Here is a 24,190-nt window from a genome sequence, read left to right as displayed (position 1 = left end):
GGGGTTAAAAATTACAGTTCCTCACAACAGCAACTCCAACCACCAAACACTGAAAAAAAAAAAAAAAAAAAAAAATAACCAATACAAGCATAGTTTGGTTCAATGTTTTATTATTTATTAACCTTAACACAGTTTTATACTTTGCATCTAATGCACTTTAAAGCAGAACACTGGAAAAAAAAAAATGGGGGAAAAAAAATTCAGTCACTCATCCAGATCCTTGAAAGTAGAAGCTTTTTTGAAATATATATATGTACAGGTGTGTTCAACTTAAAAGGTATCCTCCGAGTATTGATGTGCTTTGTCCTGGGCACAATCACTTCCATTTTTTAGTAATTTACCTGGATCTTATTAGTGAGTTTATGAACTGTATTAAAAAGAAAAAAAACTTTAAACCAACCAGTTATTAGTCCAACATGTAATATAGGAAAACCAAAATGGCAGAATCAGCTTTGTTGTCAAACTCAAAAAACGTTTCCAGAAAGATACATACGTCAACCACAGAAAGCAAAGCACTTTATTCTCAAAACCTCTGTATGGTGTGCAGAAACCTCACACTCCAGGTATAGCAAAAATATTTTTATTTATAATTTACAGCCATGTGGAAACTTTTTTTTATACAACAGCTTTTATTGTACAAAGTCATTCTGCTTGGTGCACATCCCTCAAAAATTACACATTAAACTGTGTGTCGGCATATGGAAATACAAATACAAAAATGTATTCAGTAACAAAAGAACCAGAGGCCCCGCCCCCAGTTCACATTTAGTAGAAATTTCTAAACTACAACAGAAAAAAAGTCTTATGGCAGCAGCTTCTTCTCTGGATCGGTGGGTTCCACTTTGATCTCCGTCAACAGAGGTATGATTTCACCCTTACTACAGGGTCTGTCCTCTGTAGGCTCTTCCTTCACTTTAAGTGCAATGTCAGTAGTGTCGGGCTCTTCCTCCTTAACCAAACTTAGCATAGCACTCAGTGGATTTTCCAGGAGTGCTTTACTCGGGGATGGTGTGGAGTCCAAAAAGGAAGAAGTCTGCGAGAAAAAAAACAAAATACAAAACAGAAAATGAATGTCATACAGCTGCAGTATTTAAAGCACATGTAAAAACACACAATACAAGCGCATTGGTTTACTATAATCACATGGAATTTTAACAAACCTCTTGTACCTTTGCTGTTTTGTATGGCAGTCATGTGATTGCAGAGCAGTTTTGTATAGACAGAGTGTGCATTTCATGGAATCATACACAGAGGGGAATATTTCCACATTAGTGTACTGCCTTTGAACAGCTTCAGTATAAAGCTGCCCATAGAGGACACTTCAATCAGCCAGTGGGCTGGTTGAAAAGAAAAGCAAACAGATTCCTCAACCCACACAAGTGAGGCGGATGGAGGAATGCTCCCGGCTGGAACAAAGCCAAAGTCGTATCCAAATCGCACCCATCCAAAGTTGCACTACAAAAAGCGGCACAACTTTGCAGTGGTAAAAGTGTTTGAATTAGGGCTGGGAAATAAATAGATTTAAATCTTGAATCGAGTTGAGAGGTCAAATCGATTCAAAATTTAAGAAAATCGATGTTTTTAGATTTTTTTTTTTCACCGCGCCGGTCCCGAGGCGCTGCGGACATGATTTTTTAGGCGAGGCCACGGCTTCGGCCTAGTCAGCAGCTACGGCCGGACACCGCGGACTAGGCCGAAGCCGCGCACGGCCTCGCCTAAAAACTCATGCCCGCAGTGCCTCCGGACCGGGCCGGGCCTGAAGAGCTGCAGGCAAGGCGTTTTTAGGTGAGGCCGCGGCTTCGGCCTAGTCCGCGAGACCCGGACGCCGCGGACTAGGCCGAAGCCGCAGCCTCGCCCAAAAGCTCATGCCCGCAGCGCCTCAGGACCGGCGTGGTTTCCAAAGAAAGGAAAAAAAAAGGAGGAAAAAAAAAAAAAAAAAAAAACACCTCGATTTGAATCGTGAATCGAAGATTTTTTTTTTTTTTAAGAAAATCTCCCAGCCCTAGTTTTTAATGGAACCTTAAGCCAGTCCATACACTGTTCAAATCTTGGCCTGTTCAGCTGGAACCAGCCAAGATTCGAACCATTAATGGGCAGGCTGAATGTACCAAGTCGATTGATCAACTTGGGTATAACCAGCCTGCCAGATTCGCTTCTGGTCACAGCGGCTGCTATAGCAGACCCCAGAGTGATACAAAACACAATATGCTTCAACACATCTCTAAACAGATGTAAAAATTGTCAATGCCATCACAGATCTGCTTCTGTGCTTGGTGTGGTGACTGAATAAGAAAGAAGAGAGAATGGCAGAATCACCAATATTTCTGGTGGAAGTAGGAAATTGAATGAGAGACTACAAAATTATAAATCGCCCAAATGCACAAACGCACAACTCCATTTTGGGGTAATTACACCTGGGGGGGGTTACTCGCCTAGGTGGATGCCCCGCTTTACACCTGTGCCCTGCCTGCTCTGCATGGAGAACTAAGCAATCAAAGAGCACTGATCAGTCAGTTTTGCCCTCAGATCTGAGCAGGGATAGATGGCTGTCAGTCACTGGCTCTCTACTTTACCCCTCCAGTGCTCACTGGGTTGCTGGGCAGTGCAAGGAGCAGGAGGCTGCCGGTCCATGTACAGTGGAACCTCGGTTTGCGAGTAACGCAGTTAACAAGCGTTTCGCAAACCGAGCACTGTATTTCTAAAATTAGTATCTGTTTGCGAGTGTCTCACAAAACGAGCAGGATTCAGGCCAAAAGCGGTGTGCAGTACCACTTTTGGCCTGAGGTGGGTGGCGCCGGAGCCAAGCCGAAAGTCGCCGATCGGTGCCGTTCGGAAATGCGCGGAAAGGCCCGAGGACAGTTCAGCTGACCTCAGAAAGGCTCGTGAAGGGAGTATTTCCGAGGTTTGAGTGTCCCTTGGGCCTTTTCGGCCGTTGCCGAGGCTCTCCGGCGCCCCCCGCCTCTGGCCGCATGCGGTATTGCATCCAACTGAAGTCAATGCGGAACAAAATTATTTTCATTTCCATTGACTTCAATGGGAAAACTCGCTTTGATATGAGAGTACATTAGATTACGAGCATACTCATGGAACGGATTATGCTCGTAATCCGAGGTTCCACTGTAGGTGGATTCCAACTGTGAAGTCGGGATCTTTCCAGAGCCTGAACTGGCTGAGTGACAACAGCCGACGGCGGGGAGAGGAAAATCAGAACTTTTAGGTGAAGTTCTGCATTAAAGCCTCCGGTTTTATAGCTCACAAAAATTACTTTTCTTACTCTGTTAACGCTAAAACCAACTGTATGCCTATATGTTACAGCACGAATGTAGACTATTTAATATACAGTTCGTATCTTATCTCCTCAGGTGCACACGAACATACACCCTCATCACTGTGACCGTGTTGCCACCAACGGCTCCTGGTCACACAGTGATAGGGAGCGCATCTAAGGGCTCCTATCATGTGATCACTGAACACACAGGGAGCCCATGTATTGCCTTCTGCATTTTTTTTTAGAGGGTCAACAGAAAAGAGTTCTACTCAGCACTAACTGGAATGCAAATATAATAGGACATACAGAGCAACAACAATCTGCGTAGCACTTTAAAATATAAAAAAGGGAGACACTACAGTTAAACAATTGAAGAAAAGTGGGTTAGGTGTGCCTTGCTTCTGATCTTGCTTACAATCTAAGGATTTCAGACATCACTGAATACTTACATTTTTATAATCTTCATAACAGGAAGGGTGATAAATCTGCAAAACAGAAACAGAGTCAGAACCACTACATAATGAAAATATGCTGCTCCTACACAAAAGCTGCACTGTCTGCCTCCTTTCTTCCCCCTTCTACATTGACATAATATAAAACATTCTGATTGGACAGGATGAGAGCCAGCTGCTGTTGCAAATCCCCCATTGAAGAGTTAAGCAAAAGCTATACTCATGGCACTCAATGAGAGTGTAAATAGTAAAAGGCAGCAATCCAGGAGGTGGCATATACCTCCTGAGATTTGGCACCCTATTTTTTCCTGAAAGTAAACTAAAGAATAAACTGAAGATGCACTTTGTAATGGGTACTAGCATTCATCTTAAATGAACTGTCAGGAGAACTCTGTCGACACGCCTTAGCAAAGGGGAGAGCGCTGTATTTAACACAAACACACAAACATTGGCTGATGTGGCAAGTTCTATATTTGCCCTTGCCATATTTACTTGCATATTGTGAAGTTCTTGGTGATTTTTTTATCTTTATTAGCACAAACAACATGCAGCCTATTGCACAAAAAAACCCAGAAATTTCCTCCCTCCTACATGCAAAAGACCGCAAGGTAACTCAAGAGTAAAGTCAATACCACCTGATGTGCAAATTCACGTGTCTCAGCAATCTGTGTTCCAGCAGATTACTAACGCAAGGAGATATGGGTCTCGTGTCGATGGGTGTACTTGTTAAAGCGGTTTCCATTCGAGTGCAGCTCTGGTTTAACCACTTGAAGACCAGGCTTTTTCTGGCACTTTGTTTACAACTTTCAATCAGTATTTTGCTAGAAAATAACTCCTAACCCCCAAACATAATTGCAATTTTTTTTGTGTTATTTGCGCAGCAGTTTTACAAAATAAAAATTTGGGGGAATACATTTTCATGAAAAAAAAAAAAAAATTATATATATATATATATATATATATATATATATATATATATATATATATATATATATATATATATATATATATATATATATATATATATATATATATATAGATCTATATATATATCTATATATAGATCTATCTATATATAGATCTATATATAGATATATATCTATATATAGATATAGATATATATAGATATATATATAGATATAAACATTTATCTTCTTCATTATACACACACACTTATGTATATTATATACTCACCAATTTTTTTGTAAAATGTAAAAGATGTTACACCGAGTAAATAGATACCAAACATGTCACACTTTACAATTGTATGGAATGACGACAAACTACAGTACTTAAAGATCTTCATAGAAGACGCTTTAAAAGCCTTTACAGGTTAATTCTTTCGAGTTAAAGAGGTCTAGCGCTAAAAGTATTGCTCCAACGTTCTCAGTGATACCTCATGTGTGGTGTGAATACAGTTTACATGTGTGTATGACTTACGTATGCGTTTGCTTCTGCACGCATAAACGGAGGGATGGGGTGCTTCAAATATTTTTGCTTTCCTATTTTACTTTTTATTTTTACACTGCTCCTTTTGTGTCAAAAATTAGAGACCCCCAAATCTCTTTACCTTCAAGCTGGGTTCACACTGGAACCGGCTGCGGATCGCACAGGAGCGCTGTCCAGCCCTGTTCCCAGTTTCAGGGAAACATCAGGGCCAAATCTATGCCTGAATTCGGCCCTGAAACGGAGCCAAAGACGCTCAGTGTTTGTGCAGTGCACTCCGCAGCCGCAACGGAGATATGTGAACCGGCTCCATAGGGAGGCAATCACATTCTCCTGCTATGCGAACCCGGCCTTAAAAGCAAAAGATAACATAATTACCTCTATATATAGAGAGATTAAATAAAAAAAAAAAAAAAAATAGAGATCTCTCTCTCTCTCCATCTCCTGGAAGTGGTTAATTCATGCTCCCAAATTGAGAAAGCTACATTTGCCAAAAAGATTTTGGCCTTCTTCAGTTCAAACCCACCTCAGTAGGACATGTTATGTCCTGCAAAAAGGCCAAATGCAGCCTTTGAACACTCAGCCCTGGTTCACACAGGGGCGGCACGACTTGCAGGTCGCCTCACAGAGGCGACCTGCACACGACTTCCAAAATGACTTCTGTATAGAAGTCTATGCAAGTCGCCTCAAGTCGCCCCCAAAGTAGTACAGGAACCTTTTTCTAAGTCGGAGCGACTTGCGTCGCTCCTATTAGAGTGGTTCCATTGTACAGAACGGGAGGAGACTTGTCAGGCGGCTAGGTCGCCTGACAGGTCGCCCCTGTGTGAACCGGCAGTCATATACACTACTTCTTTGAGGCTATTGGGAATTTGCTGATCTGCGTTTCCCCGTCATAACACAATAGTTTACCAGGGGAGATCGCAGTACCAACATCGGATTGTTAGTACAGGATCTCCTCCTGAGCTCTTCAGCTTTTTTTTTGCTCAGCTCGCTGGGTTGAACAAGTAAAAAAAAAAAAATAATAATGATAGCGTGTATCAGGCTTTAAAGGCAGCTTGTATTGTTTAGAATAGCTTGCAGTAAAGGGACAGGAATTTTATTTTAAATCACATTAACATACACGCCAACCAAGCTCTCAACCCTTTAGCCACTGTTTTAAAAGCTATACAATGGATAAGAGCTGCCAACACAGTACAGACATGGTCAATCATGGCAAACAACCCCCAGCCACCTCCTCAGAGGAAAAATTTTTTTTATAGGATTTTATTTTTTTGCAAGTGAAAAAAGGTTAGCAGCATTTTTAAAATCTAATTTAAAAGAGGTATGCAATAAGAATGGGTAACATGTAACAAAGTAGTGTTTTCTTAATTTAGCTGCAAAGTGAAAATGCACTTTAACCACTTCAGCCCCGGAAGGTCCACATCCCCCCACCAGGCCATTTATTTGCGATACGGCACTGCGTTACTTTAGCTGACAATTGCGGTCGTGCGACGCAGTACCCAAATAAAATTGATGTCCCGTAGAAGTGTAGATTAATCTAACCATGGTCTTTAAAGCGTAGGTAAAGCACCAGTGAAAATGCCAAATTTGGGCTCAATATGCACCTGTACATGTATACCCAGCTTTACCTTAACCCTTCATCATTCTGATGTAGTTAGAAAATGCAGCACTAGCCACAATGAGATTCGATTTTGAGTTCATTACAAACCAAAAGTCCAGGACGCCAACGGTGGCTTTTAAGTCTGGCATACCTTGTCATTAACACGCATAGCATTTTTCAGATGCCACTCCTCCTCTTCCTCATCCCAATACTGTTCAAACTGCTCCTGGCATATTTCACAAATCTGAAGGACGAAGAACAAAACAGTTAGGGTTGCGTTAACAGAACTTACATACCCCAATACCTGAACACACTACCGAGACAGCCTCTGTTATCCCTAGTAGCAGAGGGCTGTAAAAAGAATTTGGGGTGGTAGACCCTAAAGAACACATCAGAGAAACAAAATACAGTTCCCCAGTTAGAACATTAAGGCTGCTTTTACACTGGGGCGGTGGGGGCATCAGCGGTAAAACAGCGCTATTTTTAGCGTCGCTTTACCGTCGTTATTGCAGCGGTATTCGGCCGCTAGCGGTGCGGTTTTAACCCCCGCTGGCGGCCGAAAAAGGGTTAAAACCGCTCGTATAGCGCGGCTATAGCCGCGGTATTGCTGCGCTGTCCCATTGATTTCAATGGGCAGGAGCGGTTTAGGTGCGGTGAATGCACCGCTCCAAAGATGCGGCTTGCAGGAGATTTTTTCTTCTCCTGCCAGCGCACCGCTTCAGTGTGAAAGCCCTCGGGCAAAACAGCAGTGGCTGTTTTGGGTCGGTTTGCAGGCGGTATTTTTAGCAAAATAACGCCTGCAAACTGCCCCAGTGTGAAAGGGCTCTATGACCATCTATATAAAACAAAAAAACAAACATCTACTACCACAGCCCAGCAAGCTTACCTCGTCAGCTCCTGCAGGACCAGCCGGCACGCTCTGAAATTCTTTCTCCTTAGCAGCTTCCTGAGTTTTCAATATGACCTCCTCATGGACTTTTTCAAAAAACTGGCTTTTAGCCCTTTCCTCCAAATCTGCAATTTCCTCAAACTCTATCCAATCCTAGAAATGAACATAAAATGAGAAAGTCACACCTTGATCAAGTCCATATTAGCTCAAGTCAATATTAATCCTGTTCTTACTGGCTTAACCACTTTAACCTCCAGGCCAATGTTGGCGCTTCTTACATACATGTAAAAAAATGTGCTTTTTTTTTCTAGAAAATTACTTTGAACCCCCAAACATTTTATATTTTTTGAAAGCAGAGATCCTGAAGAATAAAATGGTGGCTATGGCAATGCTGTACGATATTTGCACAACTATTTTTGAAACGCAAATACTCAATTGAATTTTAGCCCACACAAAATATAAGACAAGTAAATATATACCCAACGCTTTAAACTATGCTCCAGGAACAGCAACAAACTAAGGAACCTAAAAATCTCCATAGGATGACTGACAGATCCCAGATCTCTCCTTTGCCATGAAAGCATTTGATCAAATCGAGATTGATGCTTTACAAATCGGTGAAATGGATTGTAACTATCAAACTGAAAGTGGTGAAATTTACATTGCTTTCAGTTTCTTAAATCACAGAGGAGAGGTGGGTACAGATGTACCTTCTTCTCCTATAAGGGCAGAAAGACACTGAGTGGTGGGGGTACCAGGCTTCCCTAGAAGTGCCGAAGAAAGGCAGCAGTGGCAGGAGGGGGGCCCCTTCCACACACAGTAAAAGTGAACAAGCGTCTGGATAGCTCAAGTTACTTCTACATGAAAGCCCATCACCAGCTGAAATTTTTGATACAGGGATGATGCCTGCATCCCGGTCATAACCACTTCAATCAGAGGATGTACGGGGTACATCTTAAGGGATTGAAGTGGTTATCGCAGAACTAAACCCACAAATTTAACATTTTCCTAAATGAATGCTCCATTTAGAACAAAGGTTCAATAAAAAGGTCATTAAATCGCTAAAAACGTGCCAATATTTTCTGCAGCATTTTATAATTTACATTCAGCCTACTAGTGCATGCTACATTCAAGGCAAGTCTCTGGTAATAGGTTATCAGGGTGCTTATGTCAGCTCTTTCAAGCCCTCCAAACGCTTCATATGTGCAACAGCGGAGCTAAATAGAGGCTAAGATGGCACCATCCTCAGCAAATAGGAGGGTTTAGTTTTGCTTTAAATCACTTTTTTTTCTAAATCCTAGCCAAACTCTAGATAAAATCACTTGAGGCCTAAAAAAAGATTTAAATAAAACAATTCACTACTACAAACGCTACCAAGGTCAGATTATATTCAGAATATGGCTTACCGTTAAGCTGTAGTACCATCTCCTGTGTGTTATTTTCCTGCTCACATCTTTTTCTGTCCTGTTTTGCCGGTAATGCCAATCTAAATGGTCTGCATATACGTCGGTTTGTGACTTTGTAAACCTCATCCCACATGAATAGCACTGGATGCCAGTGTACAGGCGGGTTATAACACAATCAAAGCGTCTGAAAAAAAAATCATCATTAAATACAAAAATGATTCAACACGCACATACATTCACAGAGAGACTATGTTTTAGACACCTGCACAGTCTCCCTTTTCAAAAAACAGATCCCATACTGAAAACCAAACTCCAGGTTATATATCTGACTCTGGAAAGATTTACCTTCATTTCCAGCCCCTGTGATGCCCCTACAAGACCTGGGGAACTGTGCAGCATTAGGACAAAAAGCAGACAAGACAAAAAAAAAAAAAAAAATTCTTAAAAGCGCACTCCCACTGCATAGAAGTAGCCCCATTGATCAGCCAACCACAACGCCTACATATTCGTTTTCTATACACGTCTATATTTTAAGGACTCAGCTGCAAAGTACATTTAAGTAAAACATCAGCCAATTTTTGGGATGTTGGGAAAAATTAAAACCGATTTCAAGTTTTAACTCTGACCTCTTTTGGGAGCTTTTCCTTAACTTCCTGTTATGTCACCAGAACCCTACTGTACAAAACAGATTCTTTACACAGCCAACTGTGGGACTGTCATGCTCGCTTCTCTAATCAACAATTAAGCAGCCAGCAAAGTTTACATTTCCCACCTGCATACCTAAGATCAGGGACTCTCCAAGTGATGAAAGCACCACAGCTTGCACCTTTAAGAATTAAGTCTGCAATTTTAGTTTACCTTTAAATATAATCAATACTTTCACATTCATGATCAATACATCAAATTTAAAGTTAGACGTACTGTTTAGTCTAATTGCAGAGCTATATCTGTTATTCAGTAATTTTTGTTTTGATTTTTTTGGGCTGCCAGTTTCCTACACTGCCTTTTTGATGCAACTTGAATATTCAATAAAAATCAAATTATATAAAGTTAGACGTACTGTTTCATATCTTCCAAGACAAAGCTGGTAAGATCAGGAATCTCGTGTTCTTCAACAGGTTCCTCTTCCTCCTCCTCAGTTGCAGGCTGACTGGGTGTTTCAGTTTCTAATGACAGAAAATCAAGGATAAAGACAAAAAGACATTGACCCTAGCACAATCTAAATATACCTTAAATCTCTAACATTAAAGCAGAACTAAACACAAGAGGGAAATTTATAACTTCTGACTCCTGGTAACGGTTTCCTATGTAAAACTATATAGCGCATGTACAGCCCAACACCATTATTGGCATGTGAAGAATAGAGCTGGGTGTCAGACAACTAATTGCCTGTGACTATGCTGGCCAAAAGCCCAAGCTGATCGCATCGAGACCCAGAAAAGTCAGAAACAAAGATGGCAGGGGATGCAGCAGAGAGAAGGATCCATCGATGAAGGACAGCATATTTGCATATTACTGCAAAATCTCTCCCCTATCGAGTTTACTTCCATTTTGACTATATTAAACACCAGTTAGCACATTTACCCAACCAAGTAAAACAGCTAACAGCAGTAGTAAACTGCTGCAGAATTAAAAAAAAAAAAAAAAAAAAAAAAAAACACTTTAAGACAATGGCATAATGTGCTAGTATGCATTGCATGCTAGCAAATTATGAAATGCTTACCTTAGAACAGTGGTTCTCAACTCCAGTCCTCGGGACCCACCAACAGGCCAGATTTTAAGTATTACCTTGGGGAGATGTAGACTAGAATACCGCAATCACTGAGCAGCAAGTGATATCACCTGTGATGTATTTCAGTTATCTTGCAAACCTGGCCTGTTGGTGGGTCCTGAGGACTGGAGTTGAGAACCACTGCCTTAGAACAAAGCCCTTCCAGTGCCGGGCAGTCCCCATCTTGCAGGCTCCGGCGCTGTGAGTGGCAAGAGCTGAAGTCACCCCCATGCAAGAAGCTCTGAATGTCTGGTACTGTATGATGGACCTGCAGAGCGCATGCGCCGCTGATGTCAACAGGTGCATGTAGGGCGATTATCTCCTAAACGGTGCACGTTTAGGAGATATTCATTTTACCTACAGGTAAGCCTTCTCTCGTTTACGGCAACTTTAATTTACTGGTAAAATTAAAACCATTTTACAAAAACAGCAAACCTATATGAAAAGAATACCATGACTGTTTGGGGCGTCAATAAAATTTTATATATATATATATATATATATATATATATATATATATATATATATATACATACATACACACACACACACATATATATATATATATATACACGATTTTTTTAAATCTTCATGCAAACATTAAAAGGCAAATCACCACCTTTATCTGTAGCCATTGTTTGGCTGAAGATTTGTTAGCCCAACCAGATATTTTGAAAAATGAAATAAAGTTCCACGAAGTGTACTTTTTCCACATGATAGTATATATAGTTACTGTTGTGCCTTAGAAACTCTGCTCATCTGGCACAAAAGAAATCACTACTCAGATGATCAGGCACACAATCCTATACTAGTCTAGCCCCAGTTTTAATTTAAATCAGCCAACTTAGATTTGAAATTTCTTGCATCTATGAAAGTGAGGGAAGGAAAAGCAACTTATCGAGAGTCATGCAACTCGTTTTGTAAACTTACGGGAGGAAGATGGCTCAGACTTTGCCTCTTTAATGATTCCAGTTGAAAGCAGCTTTGAAAATAATTCATTAACATCCAACTGACCCAAGTGATTTTCAGGGTTAGGAAAAGAGGGAGCTAAGAAAAAAAAAGAAAAAAATAATTAAACATACATAACACTATACATCGCGTCATATGCATAACTAGCCAGGCCACAAGGACAGTAATGTCAAACTCAGGTAAACCAATTAAATGCAATACATAACTGCCAAGAAAAAACAAACAAAAAAAAAACAAAAACAGTTTACATATTTTTACAGAAAAACTGTCCGGGCTTTTGGCTCGGTTCACATCGGTGCTATGCAGGAACCCTGCAACTCCACTGCGGGTTCCCTCGTCGCACCTGAAATCGCAGGCAGTTCACACTGCCTTATGTGAACCACTGGGAATGTCAATACAAAGTTAATGATGACGCTATAAAAGTACCTGAAAATAAATAATGACAACCCTAGATTGCTTCACATATTGCAGTGCAAACTGTCAATTCGGACAGGAATCGGTTCGCATGAATGTTAACACCCATGCAATCCAATTCTGGTGCGGACCAAAAAAAAAAAAAAAAAAAAAAAAAAAAAAAAAAAGTCCTTCACAACTTTGGTCAGAATGCGGCGATGCAAATTCAGCCATACAATGGGTGAATTTGCATCGCAGACGTCACATGTGATTTGCACAGCAGTGCAAATCACATGCGATGTCACACCAATGTCAACCCAGCCTTGTTGGGCAGCAATGCCCAAAGCAGTCCCAACAAAGTCAGACTTGCTTTCTAGAAGGCCTTGTTCACATCACCACACTTCATTGTGTGTGTTGCAATCATTCATTTATCACAGCACCACATGTCTGGGCATGTGACACTGCTGTGATAAAGGAATGCCTGCATCAAATTATCGCAACACACCCAACGAAGGCCCGGGGCGGCAATATATATATATATATATAATTTTTTTTTTTTTTTTTTTTTTTTACACACATAGTAAGCCACTTACCTGGTTGGGGTGGTATAAATGATACAGGATTCGGGGCTTGTGCTGTGCCCATCATTGGCTCTGGATTAAAAGGTGTAGGTTGTGTTTGAGCCATAGCACCCATAGCTGGAAACTTAAGAAAAAAAAAAGCGATTAGAAAAACTGTACTGATAAAATATATAAATATGTATAAATAAAAACTTGCTAAAATTTTACAGGCTGTCAAGCAAAACCATATATTGCAACCTAGTTTGTTACAAAAGCAACTTAAAAAGCTGATGTCCATCTTTCATGTCACTTTAAAAATAGTTTGGACCATGATGGTGGAAATGAACCAATTTCCTTCACCAAGTGCTCCAGAGTATCTAAGCTCTGTATGTTCTGCATTTAAACTTCAGCTACATACAGTACTGGCTAATGACACTTCCCCACTTTAAGCAAAACAGCTTCTGGCTTAGCAGTGCTCAGCCATTCATAGGCAATTTTATATTCTGTGAAGGAATACAAAGCTTCCCCCCCCCCCCCCCCCCGATTGGCCAAGTCCAAGAGCGTGACATCAGCCGCTCCCTCACTCAACCAGAGGAAGCTTTATATTCATTCACAGAATACAAAACTGCCTATGAATGAATGCCTGAGCGCCGCTTGGCCAGATTTGGTTTTGTTGCAGGTGTGAGACGAAAGGGTCTCAGAGCCGACACCCAGCACTGTGTACTGTATATAGCTGAAGTTACATGTAGTACATACAGCATTTAAGACACTGCAGCACTTAATAAAGCAAAGAGTATGTTTGGACCAGCTTTAAAGTGATCCTAAACTGGTCCAAAAAAAAAATAAAAATAAAATTATGACTAGGGACTATGGTATTTCTAATATGCATAGAGTAGTGCACAAGTAACGTGCACCACTTGTTCCAAACAAATGGAAGGGGAAGGGGGGGATAGAAAAGTACAGGAGTTCAGACGACGTTACAGGGCAGCACGAAAACAATTTGCGAGAGAACAAAAAAGTTAAAAAAAAAAAAAAAAAAAAAAAAAAAAAAAAAAGAACTGCACCACATGCCAAGAGTGTGAGCAACAATTCTAGCCTCAATTACGGTCAACTCTAAACTGATGGGCTGTAAAAGCAATTACAGAGTTACCCATTTTAGGCATTGCACTGCAGGAGCATGCAGTTTTGAGCCTTGATATATTCTACTTAGCATCCAGTTATGCAACACAAATTTTTGTTTTTTGGGGGGGGGATGCCTGGTCCCCTGCCGTGCTTTGTTCTGTCGGGTCCCAAGTCACTAGGGTTGCTTATGATGTAGGGACAGGAGAACCACAGTGCATTGGGGGAGCACACTCAAACATTCCCAGTTATGATTTTTAATACAGCAAGGATCGGCAGAGCAAGCAATGAAAGGGGTAGGAATAAACTATTTTCTTTGCAAGGTATTTTTTTTAGCGACAGTTACTTTGATTTAGTTAGAGACAAACGTTACACAAAGTACTTACTGGAGGGGTTTGCTGCATACTTGCAACAGGTAGGTTGAAGTTCCCAAAAGGAGGTGCCTGTGGATTTTTGTCATCAAAATAAGGTCCTGATGGTCTGGGGAGCTGGTTAGGAAACATCTGCATTCCAGGGGCCGGGGGCCCAGTAAATCTCGGTCCTTGAGGCAGTTCATATCTTTGATCTGGCCTTTGAAATGGCATACCTTGCGACTGTCCATGAAACACATTTTGGGGATCAACAAAAGGAGCAGTCTGGGCAAAGGGTGGAGGAGGAGTCTGTCCAATGGGTGGTGGATTCTGTCCAATAGGAGGATTTATATTTTCAAATCGTGGTACTTGGGGACCAAGAGGCATATCAAATCTAGGCTGTATATTGGGGCCATCAAATCTTTGTGGCATAGGTGCATCAAACCGAGGCTGCATATGTACTGGGCCATCAAATCTAGGAGGCGTTTGGTGTCCAGGAGGGCCATCAAACCTTGTGCACGGTTGTCCAGGAACACCGTCATACCTTGGCAAATGGGGAGGGTGATTGTCAAATCTGTTTACAGGAACATTGTCAAATCTGGGCCCAGCCTGTCCCATAGGGCCATCAAATCTCATTAAACCTTGTGGGCCAGGACCATGATCAAACCTGGGACCTTGACTTGCAGCAAATCGTGGACCTTGGGGAGGACCTTCAAACATTGTACCTGGTGGCCCTTCAAACCTAGGACCTAGGGGACCATCAAACCTAGGACCATGTGGTCTGTCAAACCTAGGACCTGGAGGACCATCAAACCGTGGACCATGAGGAACTTCAAACCTCACATTGCCCATTGGTTGCCCAGCACTGTCAAACATAACCGGCTGAGGCATTGGTTGCTCAAATCTCATGGGAGGACCCTGTGGACCATCAAACCTCTGCTGGAGTAGTTGCGGCCTGGGTGGTCCTTCAAATCTATGAGGTCCATCAAACCTTTGAGGCCCTGAATTACCATCAAACCTTTGGGGCCCATCAAATCTTTTTGGGCCTACTCCATCGAATCTCTGAGGTCCGTCAAATCTCTGTGCACCATCAAATCTTTGAGGTCCATCAAAATTTTGTGGTACAGGCCCGCCATCAAATCTCTGTGGGTCATCAAACCTTTGTGGTCCTGGTCCTAAACCACCTTCAAACCTCTGCGGTCCCACTGGCTGCACTCCATCAAATCGTGGTGGGCCTATGGGTTGTCCAGGAATTCCATCAAACATCTGAGATCCCAACTGCTGTCCTTGTGATCCATCAAATCTTGTAGGAACAAGAGGGGGACCTGGAGAAGCCTCTATTCTTTGACTACACATCGGTGAATTAATAACCATTTGATTTTGCACACCTTCAAATCTTTGCAATGTCTGGCTTTGTGCGTTATTTGGCTGTCCAGAAATATTGTCAAACCTTGGAGCGTCTACTAAATTGCTTCCCATAGGATCAAAATCCATCGGTTGTACTTTCAAGTTTTCGAAAGGCTGACCTCCAGCTTGATTGACTAAAGGACCATCAAATCTCTTGACTGGTGAGCTCTCTCTACTGTCCATAATGTCCATGTCTTCAAAACCCTGACTGCCAGCATCTTCACCTCTATTAGGCAACAGTGACGGCAGGTCATGCAGTGGTGGCAGGTCATGCAGTGGTGGTCTTCTCTCCTCAAGTAAACCAACATGTTTTGAGTCCTCTTCGCTGACCGGGTCTATACTGTCTACAAAAGCCATCTGCTCTTTTTCATCAAATCTGAGTCGTTCGAGAGTATATTCTTCACTGTATAAAGTCCGCGATTCATCTCTCAAACCTAGAGGGGAAGAAAAGTGGAAATTCTAAAATTTACCAAAACCGAAAAAAAAAAAAAAAAAGAAAATTCAAGATGACATTTTTAAAAGTAAATTCAAGCCAATCCAATACCTTTGGGCAGTTCTCGATCAACAAGTCTATGATCTTCATGAGGGAGATCTTCCTCAGGGAGTAGCGTTCCAGGCATAGGAGAAGGACGACGCACTCTTTCTGGGAACTGCTCATTTCTTTCAGACAAGCTACTGGGTATTCTGTCATTGTGCTCACCTTCTCCATCAATAGAGGCCATTTCATCCATGGGCAAATCCATAAAGTCTTGATCCATAAAATTATGCTGTACCTGAGTTCTCTTTAACTTAGCTTTATGCTGGTAGTACGTCAATTCTGCATTAGAAAGAAGTGGCTTCTTTCGCACTCCACTGCTGCTGGATTCTTCTGTGGGACTGCTATACACACATCTCTGCTTATCCTCTTGGTACTGAAAAAGCTGCCTGATTTGATGCGCAACGACAAGGAATTCATCTTGTGTAATTTCACCAGATGATAAGCGTTCATTAGCCTTAAAAAAAAAAAAAAAAAAAAAGTAAAAAATAAACACCCCCTCAGAAGAACATATGAAATCCAGACAACAAAATAAGGGTCTGACCTTTATTAGATTAGTAGGTAATAAGTTAAAAAAAAAAAAAACAAACACATACAGTACTTGGCATCTGCAAAAGAGCAACCTATATTTTCTCTTGAGAAAAAGAAATGGCTGCACATCCAAAACAAAATGCCCTTTATTGAAAACGACCAGGATACACCAGGTATTAGTCATGTAGACGCGTTTCACACATTTGACCTGTGCCTAATCATTACTGCTGATTAAGCACAGGTCAGATGTGTGAAACGTGTCTACGTGACTAATACCTGGTGTATCCTGGTCGTTTTCAATAAAAGGAATTTTGTTTTGGAACCTTTTGGATGTGCAGCCATTTCTTTCAAGTTTTCACAGAGGCGGGCCGGGGCTAGCACTCCTACTTGGTTCCAATTGAGGTATTGCACACACCTGGAGCAGCAGCGGATCCCCTTTCTCTTGATCCTATATTTTCTTTTAGTATGTTTTAACCTTTCCTGACCAAAAGATTTACATTTTTTATATAGGCTGACAAAAAAGGTTTTATTTTATATTACACTGCAACTGAATATGACAATTACAGTAACAGATGAACACTGTTGACTTCTGGCTGCAGTGGGATCAGCAGACAGAAGGCATACTTTGTCAATGAAACTTCCAGATTCCATGTGATCAATGTTTTAGGTGACATAGTCCAGGGACTTGGCAGGTGACATTCAGGGGAAGGAAATTTAATGTTTTCCAGCACAATGCTCTGTGCTGGGAATTTTATACTGTATACAGAATGTCAGCAAGGAAAGGGGTTGACCATGTTAACTAAAGTGATCAGCAAAGGGATGCATCATGCATCTAATGATTGGGAAACATGCTTGCATTTATAGGCATAGAGGTTGATTTACTAAATCTGGAGTGTGCAAAATCTGAGTATGGTAACCTATCAGCTTCTACCTACACACACACAATTGGAAGTCGATTTGTTTCTATGCAGAGCCGCAACAGATTTTGCACTCTCCAGTAAATCAACCCCTATGCCTATAAATGCAAGCATGTTGTTTTCCCAAACATTAGATGCATGAGACATCCCATTAGATCAGTTTTCCAAGAGGTATCCAAAACAAAAAAGGACCTTTGATAATGGTGTAAAGTATAGTAAAAGATAAACCAAGAACAAGGTTTCATAGCATGACAACTATAACATGTTGATTTGACACTTACCTTCTGAAGCAGTTCTCCTTTGCTGGCACTTGTTAATTCTTTTGGGATTTTTAGGTTAGGATCCACACTTAGCCACGGTTGTTGCTTGGGAGTGCGGGGGGAAATTATTCCTTTACTATTAGGCCAGCTGTCCCGATGTCTTGGATAAGGAGTTCTATTACCATGGTGGTGATCATCATTTTGAGAACTATAATACAAAAAAGACAAACCAGTCAAGAAAAAAAAAAAAAACCCTACATGTGTACTGCCTACAAATTAAGGCAGTTTTACAGCAAACCTCGAGTATATATTGGGGGGGGGCGGTCTCCTAAAAATACAAGTTACATGGCCATCGCTGGCATCAATACTCTGAGGGTCATTTCACACTATACAAGGTGGCAAAATCAGAGCAGCCGGATTACATTGCTGACTGTACTAGAGGGCAGCGTGATGCGCAATTCAGCGCACTGCTTTTTTTGTACAAGCTTTATTTGAAGTGTATGAAGTGTACAAGACGAACACTCAACTTACTGCAAAGTCAGAAAGCACGCTGCCTAACATTGTAGTGCGCTGCAATAAAATGCAAGTCTGCATTTTAGCGCAGCGCTAGGCTGTATTGCAGTGTGAATGGGACACTTAAGAAAACAATTGTTTTCCTGAGTGTCTCTGCGGTGACAGACGTTTTACCATGCGGTAAAACGTCTGTCACCGAACATAGTGTGAATTGGCCCTCAGCCAATTACCTGCAACAAGTGTACAGATTAGAAAGTCAGAATTTCTGCACACTGGCTCAAAAGGCCTAGATCATGACTGCAAGGCAACAAGCGTTTTTAAAAGAAATAGGCAGCAAAATATTCTAAGTACAGGTTCCCATTAAACAAAATAAAACGTATAAAGAGGGAATTCACACTCACGTCTTGTTTTCCTCCCATCCAGGTCGCCATCTTTTCCCGGTCTTAGATCCTTGCCAGTTCTCCACATTTTCTTTTGGGTCTGAACCAGTTTTACTAAACACTGGTGTTGCTGCATCTTGCTGCCTTTCCTCTGAGGGTCTCTTCTGCCTTTCCTCCGAAGGTCTCTTCTGCCTTTCCTCTGAAGGCCTTTTCTGCCTCCTGCTATCTCTAGGATCTAATTTGGGAATCCTTTTCATTCTGTCATCTCTTGCACTTGATGAAAAGTCACTCGTATGAGGTGGTTTACTTCCAGGTTGACGCAGCTTGCTGTTTTTGGGGACAGGAGGGATAATAGGAGAGCGGCTCCTTTGAGGAACTGGAGATTGGCTTCTTTGTCTTCTCTTTAACGGAGAGCGTCTGTCTCTCCTGGACTTAGGAGAACGTGATCGGGACCTTTTTCGGTTACTACTTCTCCCAGGTTTTTGGATTAGTTTGTCTGGGTCATTTACACCCAAATCGTTTTTCGGCAAAATGCCATTTACAGTCTTAGTCCTATTTCCAGATGGTCGATGCTCGGATGATTTGTGGTCCTCTTTTTTCTCTGTGCTTTTTCGTTTTTCCTTAATTTCTTCTGGTTTATCAGACGATTTGTCCCTCGCGTGCTTCCGTAACCTTGGATCCCTTCTATTTACATCAGAGTCTCTTGTACCAGAATCTCTGGTGCCATCGGCAACTGAGGGCTTGCCATCCTTTGCATGGGGTAACTTGGGTATCAACGGTAAAGGTGATTTAGACTTACATTTAAGGTCCAAGGGTATAGGTTCCTTCTTGGGTAACTTTTCTGCTGGCTTATTTTTTTCGGGCTTAGACAAGCTAGGTTTGTCTGATGGAACAGGTTTTAAGGGTTTAGAGTCTGGTAGTGCAGGTGTATTGGTCTTAATTTCCTTTTTATGGGGTTGTTCTTTTGTATGTGATGAATGCTGGTTTCCCCTGTTAAGTCTAGGGTCTCTGGTTGATGCTGGAGCCTTGTCAGATTGAGAGGGTACAGGAATTTTGTTCTTCTCAGAATGTGTAGTAGAGGTCGGGTGCACAGCCTTAGCAGGCATGTGTGGAATTTCTGGGACAACATTAGGTTTTGCGGGTACTGAACTAGCCTACAAGTAAAGATGCACATTAATGAAGAAATAAAATTTCACACAATCGAAATCCCAAACATTCAGACAAACTGCAAAAAAAAAAAAAAGACACAACACCCCAGAACGAGTACAGGAGTATTTGCAAAACTCAAAAGGTCATTTAAAAAGAGCAAACCCACCCACAGAAGGGGAAGTTTTGCTCTCCTCCCCTCAATCTGGGACAATTTTTTTTGAAGGGGAGCCAGGTACCTGGTTTTGACAGGTAAGCGCCCCCCCCCCCCCCCCCCCCACACACACACACACACCTTCAGGGACATGTCACTAATGCCAGAATGCTGCAAGTCTCACAGTGAGCAGTCATAGCTGGCTGACAACGGATAGTATGCTTGCACCAGTACCCGAAGCCTGGTAAAGAAATTGGCTGGGATAGGGCAGCGCTGGATCCTGGGATAGGCTAGTGTGTTTAACCACTTTCCCTCCTAAAGATTTACCCTCTTCATGACCAGGCAATTTTTTGAGATACAGCACTGCATTACTTTGACAATTGCTGGTGCGGTACCCAAATAAAATTGTTTTTTACCCCCAAGTTGCCCATAGCACAATTTCTCAGATCCAACAAATATTTAGTCAACTACCACAATCTCTTTATTCAAACTGATTTTCCAACACTATGAAAAATTATTCTTGGCAGACCCAATATCCAAAGCTAAAACGTGACTTTTAGCCCGGGTTCACACCTATGCGAATTAGATGCGGCTTACACCGCATCTAATTCGCAGGACATTTTAAAATACATTCATATGAATGTATCTGGTTCACATATGTGCGTTGCATTCGCACTGCGCATTGCACAAAAAACGTGTGCGTTTTTTGGGCATTGCGGTGCGAACTACAAGCCTATTATCTCCTATGGGAACGCATCTGATTCGCAGATGCATTGCGTTCTGAACAAGGATTTTCTCTTTCTCCTCACTACACCTCCCCCTCTCCCCCCCCCTCCCTCCCCCTCTCCCTGCTCTCTAATCCTGAGCAAAAACGCAATGAATCCGTTGAACAGGAGATTGTTATCTCCCCAGTGAAACCTGAGCTTCAATTCGCACCGCACATGTGTGAAACCAGGCTTAAAGTGTGCAAAAGCAGAAGGAATGCTGTGGTAGACAAGTGATGAATGACAGATTACCAATGTGGATAATCACACAGAGGGTAGAGAGTAAAGTTCCAACTGTTCAAACAATTTCACTAAAGTGATTGCATATTTGAGCATCAAGATTTTTATTTTTGATGGTCAGATTTTCATTGGATAAGAGAAATTGTTACGCTGTTCCTTCCATAACCAGACTTAAAGTGATACTAAACAACAGTGTTTAATTTACATTGTCTCTTCCATTTCTGTATATGGATAAGGGCACCATATATTTTTTTTTAAAGCCTTTGGGATACAGAGTAAAAACAATATCAATAAACGGTTTAAAATAGAGATGCACTGAAATTTCAGCAGCCAAGACATAAAATGGTGTCAAGTGCCGATAACACGATTTTACTGTGCTTTTGGGGTTTTTCCATAGGTCAGGTGAATCAAAGACCGCAAAACGGGTGCACCATTGATGCGCTTTCAATGCTTTTCAAACAGGGAGATGCTGACCAAAAATGCAGCAAGCACAATTTTAAACACAAATGGAAGCCCAGCGGACCAGTGGGAAGACCTACATAGAATTTAAAAAGGGGATACATTTTACTTGAGCTTTTCTTGCGCAAGATTTAAAATTATGATATTAAAAAGATACCTATATATATTTTAATCTGTAATTTTTGGTTTTCTGCACCAAACTTTCCACTTTTAATTTGAAATCAAATCTTTATTTTGGCAATAACATGGGGTGGGCAGATTTCTGCCAGTCACTGCTCGTGTCACACCCCTCCAGCCCGTTGTCTTAGAATTAAGGTGAAGCCTCCATCAATCTACATGCAATATCCTGCTCCCATTGTGTTTCGCTGGTTAGTGGGCATGGAGGGAGTGGGCTGTCATTTACCACCGTGTATACACCCCCATGTGTGACTAGTCACATGGGCTGCTCAGATGTGATATGGAAGCAATGCTCAACATAGTCAGTTGCTGAAAACTGAGCATGTGCAGAGTTGCCAACACTGCTCTGCAAAACCCCTAGCTGCATTGGGGACATGGACAGAAGGGGGAGACAGTAGCAGGATCAAGCAGGTTTTTTTTTTTTTTGCAGAATACAGAAAAACAAACCTCAGTGACCAAGTATGAACAGCATTTAGTACACCATTTAGCAAGTGGTTTTTATGATGTGGGTTTAGTGACAAAAAAAAAAAAAAAAAAAATATGACATGAATTCAACCATTTTACTCAGGGAGCATCATTTAAATGAACTTGCAAAACATTACTTACCAGTTGCGCTTTAGTCTGCTCTAATTCTAACTCCAACTTCTTTTGCTGAAGTTCTAACAATTGTTTTTGCTTCATAAGTAACTGCTGCCTTATAAGCTGCTCTTGTGAAAGATGAGACTTTGGTACCTCAGGTTTCATAGTGCGAGACGGGACAGGTTTTGGCACCGGTATAACAGGTGTGGTAGGCTCCTCTGGCTATTGAAGAGAGAAAAAAAAAAGGGGGGGGCTTTTAAAATTAAAAAAAAAGTTGCTAAAATGCAACAGCCATCGAAAAAAGAAAATGGTTTCTGTTCAAGATAAACACAAGAGTTATGCAAAGCTTCTTGCAGCAAGTACCAATTCACAGAAAACTTGAAAATTACCAAAAGGGTATCCTCTGAGGAATTAAGACAGATAAACAGAAATATAATCATCTGTGTTAGCTAGGGAGGTGCTGGCAAAATATTACACTTTGTATTTGGGACAAAAAAAATGCACATCTATTAATACTTACTTTGTTCAGGAATTTAGGATTCACATGGATACTAGCTGTGTTCACATTAGGGGGTAAAGGCTTGATGGGCCATGCTGGGTCTACCTGGTTGACCCTCACATCAAGTGCATAGAGTTTCTTTGAAGTAAAAATGTCTTCCCATGTGGAACGTAACTTATACAAACTTTTTCTAGTGTTTTCATCCACCTGGAAAACGACAGAACAAGTTTGCATCTTGACAGTTCACCCAGCTACATCTCGAACAGACATTTAAAAATCTAATTTACATATAAAAAAAATAAGATCGGATGCAGAAGCAGCCAAAGAGTACATTTTAAATGTGACAACAGGTCTGACTTTACTAGAAGAGAATACATTTGGTATGACATGTGGCACAATCGTGGTTTTCTGGAAAAAAAAAAAAAAAAAAAAAAAAAAAAAAAAAAACCACACACAACAGGTGTTCTGAAAAGGATTTTAATGGCAATTTACCTGTTTTTGTCATTCGCTAAAAAAAAGAAAAAAAAAAAAAAAAAAAAAAAAAAAAAAAACAAATGCATGCATTTTATCACACGGCAACACGAATGAACCCCTGAACTGGTTTTATATCATCAAGGTAGATTACATTTTAAAGTTGTTTAGGGAATGCAAAGAAAAAAAAAAAAAAAAAAAAGTAGTGACTACTGGCCAACTAAGCTATGTAATTATCTTAAAGCAGAACTAAACCTATCAATTTAACAGTTGCATAAACCATAAATTCACAGCATGCTGTCACATTTGGTTGTGCTTTCAGACTATCAAATGGCTGGTGTCATAACTGATCACATGTGCAGCCTGTCAGTTGTAGATCAAAAACAGGCCAAGATGGCAACTTCCTAGACTGAGAAGAATAGGAGGGTTTAGCTCAGTTTTAGGCCTCATTCACACCATGGTGCAGAGACGTTGTCAGGTTTTCTGCAAAGGCACAAAAAAAAAAAATAATAATAATAGAAAACAAAAACAAAACAAACAATTGTTCTCTATGTGCCCTGTTCACACCACAACGCTGGCATCACATGCAGGTTTTTTTTCTGCACGGGGAAAAATAAATAAAAAAAATTTGACATGACCTTAACATTGGTTTGAATAGGCTACACAACTGACATGAATGAAAAAGGTGAAACTGATGTCTGTTTTCCCATCACTTTTCGTGCACATATGGTGCGAACGAGCCCGTGGAAGTCCACACAAAATCCCTGCATCTATAGACACCAGGGATCTAACTAACCTCGCTAACCCTGTAAAGAAAAGATTATAAATACCTTTTTGGAAGCCGATCTGGCTCTCTCCGACCCGATCTCCAGCCCTGGAAGCTCTGCAGAACACACAGGCTGTGAAATGACAGGGAAGTGACATCCCCCATAGAC

The 24,190-nt window shown here is 41.2% G+C and overlaps 1 protein-coding gene across 1 annotated transcript in view; it reads right to left on the bottom strand.

The window, feature by feature from the left end:
- Window positions 1-537: 537 nt before the first annotated feature.
- Window positions 538-24,190, bottom strand: part of PCF11 (PCF11 cleavage and polyadenylation factor subunit) — a 36,382-nt gene continuing 12,729 nt past the window's right edge. Inside the window, exons 3-16 of the mRNA XM_073612828.1 lie at window positions 22,806-22,991; window positions 22,313-22,507; window positions 18,788-19,920; window positions 17,895-18,081; window positions 16,175-16,622; window positions 14,260-16,064; window positions 12,788-12,899; window positions 11,763-11,879; window positions 10,122-10,227; window positions 9,062-9,245; window positions 7,653-7,808; window positions 6,918-7,010; window positions 3,718-3,753; window positions 538-1,033 (exon numbers count right to left, since the gene is read on the bottom strand). Coding sequence (XP_073468929.1) covers window positions 803-1,033; window positions 3,718-3,753; window positions 6,918-7,010; window positions 7,653-7,808; window positions 9,062-9,245; window positions 10,122-10,227; window positions 11,763-11,879; window positions 12,788-12,899; window positions 14,260-16,064; window positions 16,175-16,622; window positions 17,895-18,081; window positions 18,788-19,920; window positions 22,313-22,507; window positions 22,806-22,991 — 4,989 coding nt within the window. The 3' untranslated portion in view covers window positions 538-802. The remainder of the gene's footprint in view (window positions 1,034-3,717; window positions 3,754-6,917; window positions 7,011-7,652; window positions 7,809-9,061; window positions 9,246-10,121; window positions 10,228-11,762; window positions 11,880-12,787; window positions 12,900-14,259; window positions 16,065-16,174; window positions 16,623-17,894; window positions 18,082-18,787; window positions 19,921-22,312; window positions 22,508-22,805; window positions 22,992-24,190) is intronic.

Source organism: Aquarana catesbeiana, linkage group LG02, assembly GCF_042186555.1.
Source record: "Aquarana catesbeiana isolate 2022-GZ linkage group LG02, ASM4218655v1, whole genome shotgun sequence".
In the NCBI taxonomy this organism is placed as follows: Eukaryota; Metazoa; Chordata; class Amphibia; order Anura; family Ranidae; genus Aquarana; species Aquarana catesbeiana.
Note: the sequence above shows the minus strand (reverse complement) of the source record. Positions and strands in the feature narration are given on the sequence as shown.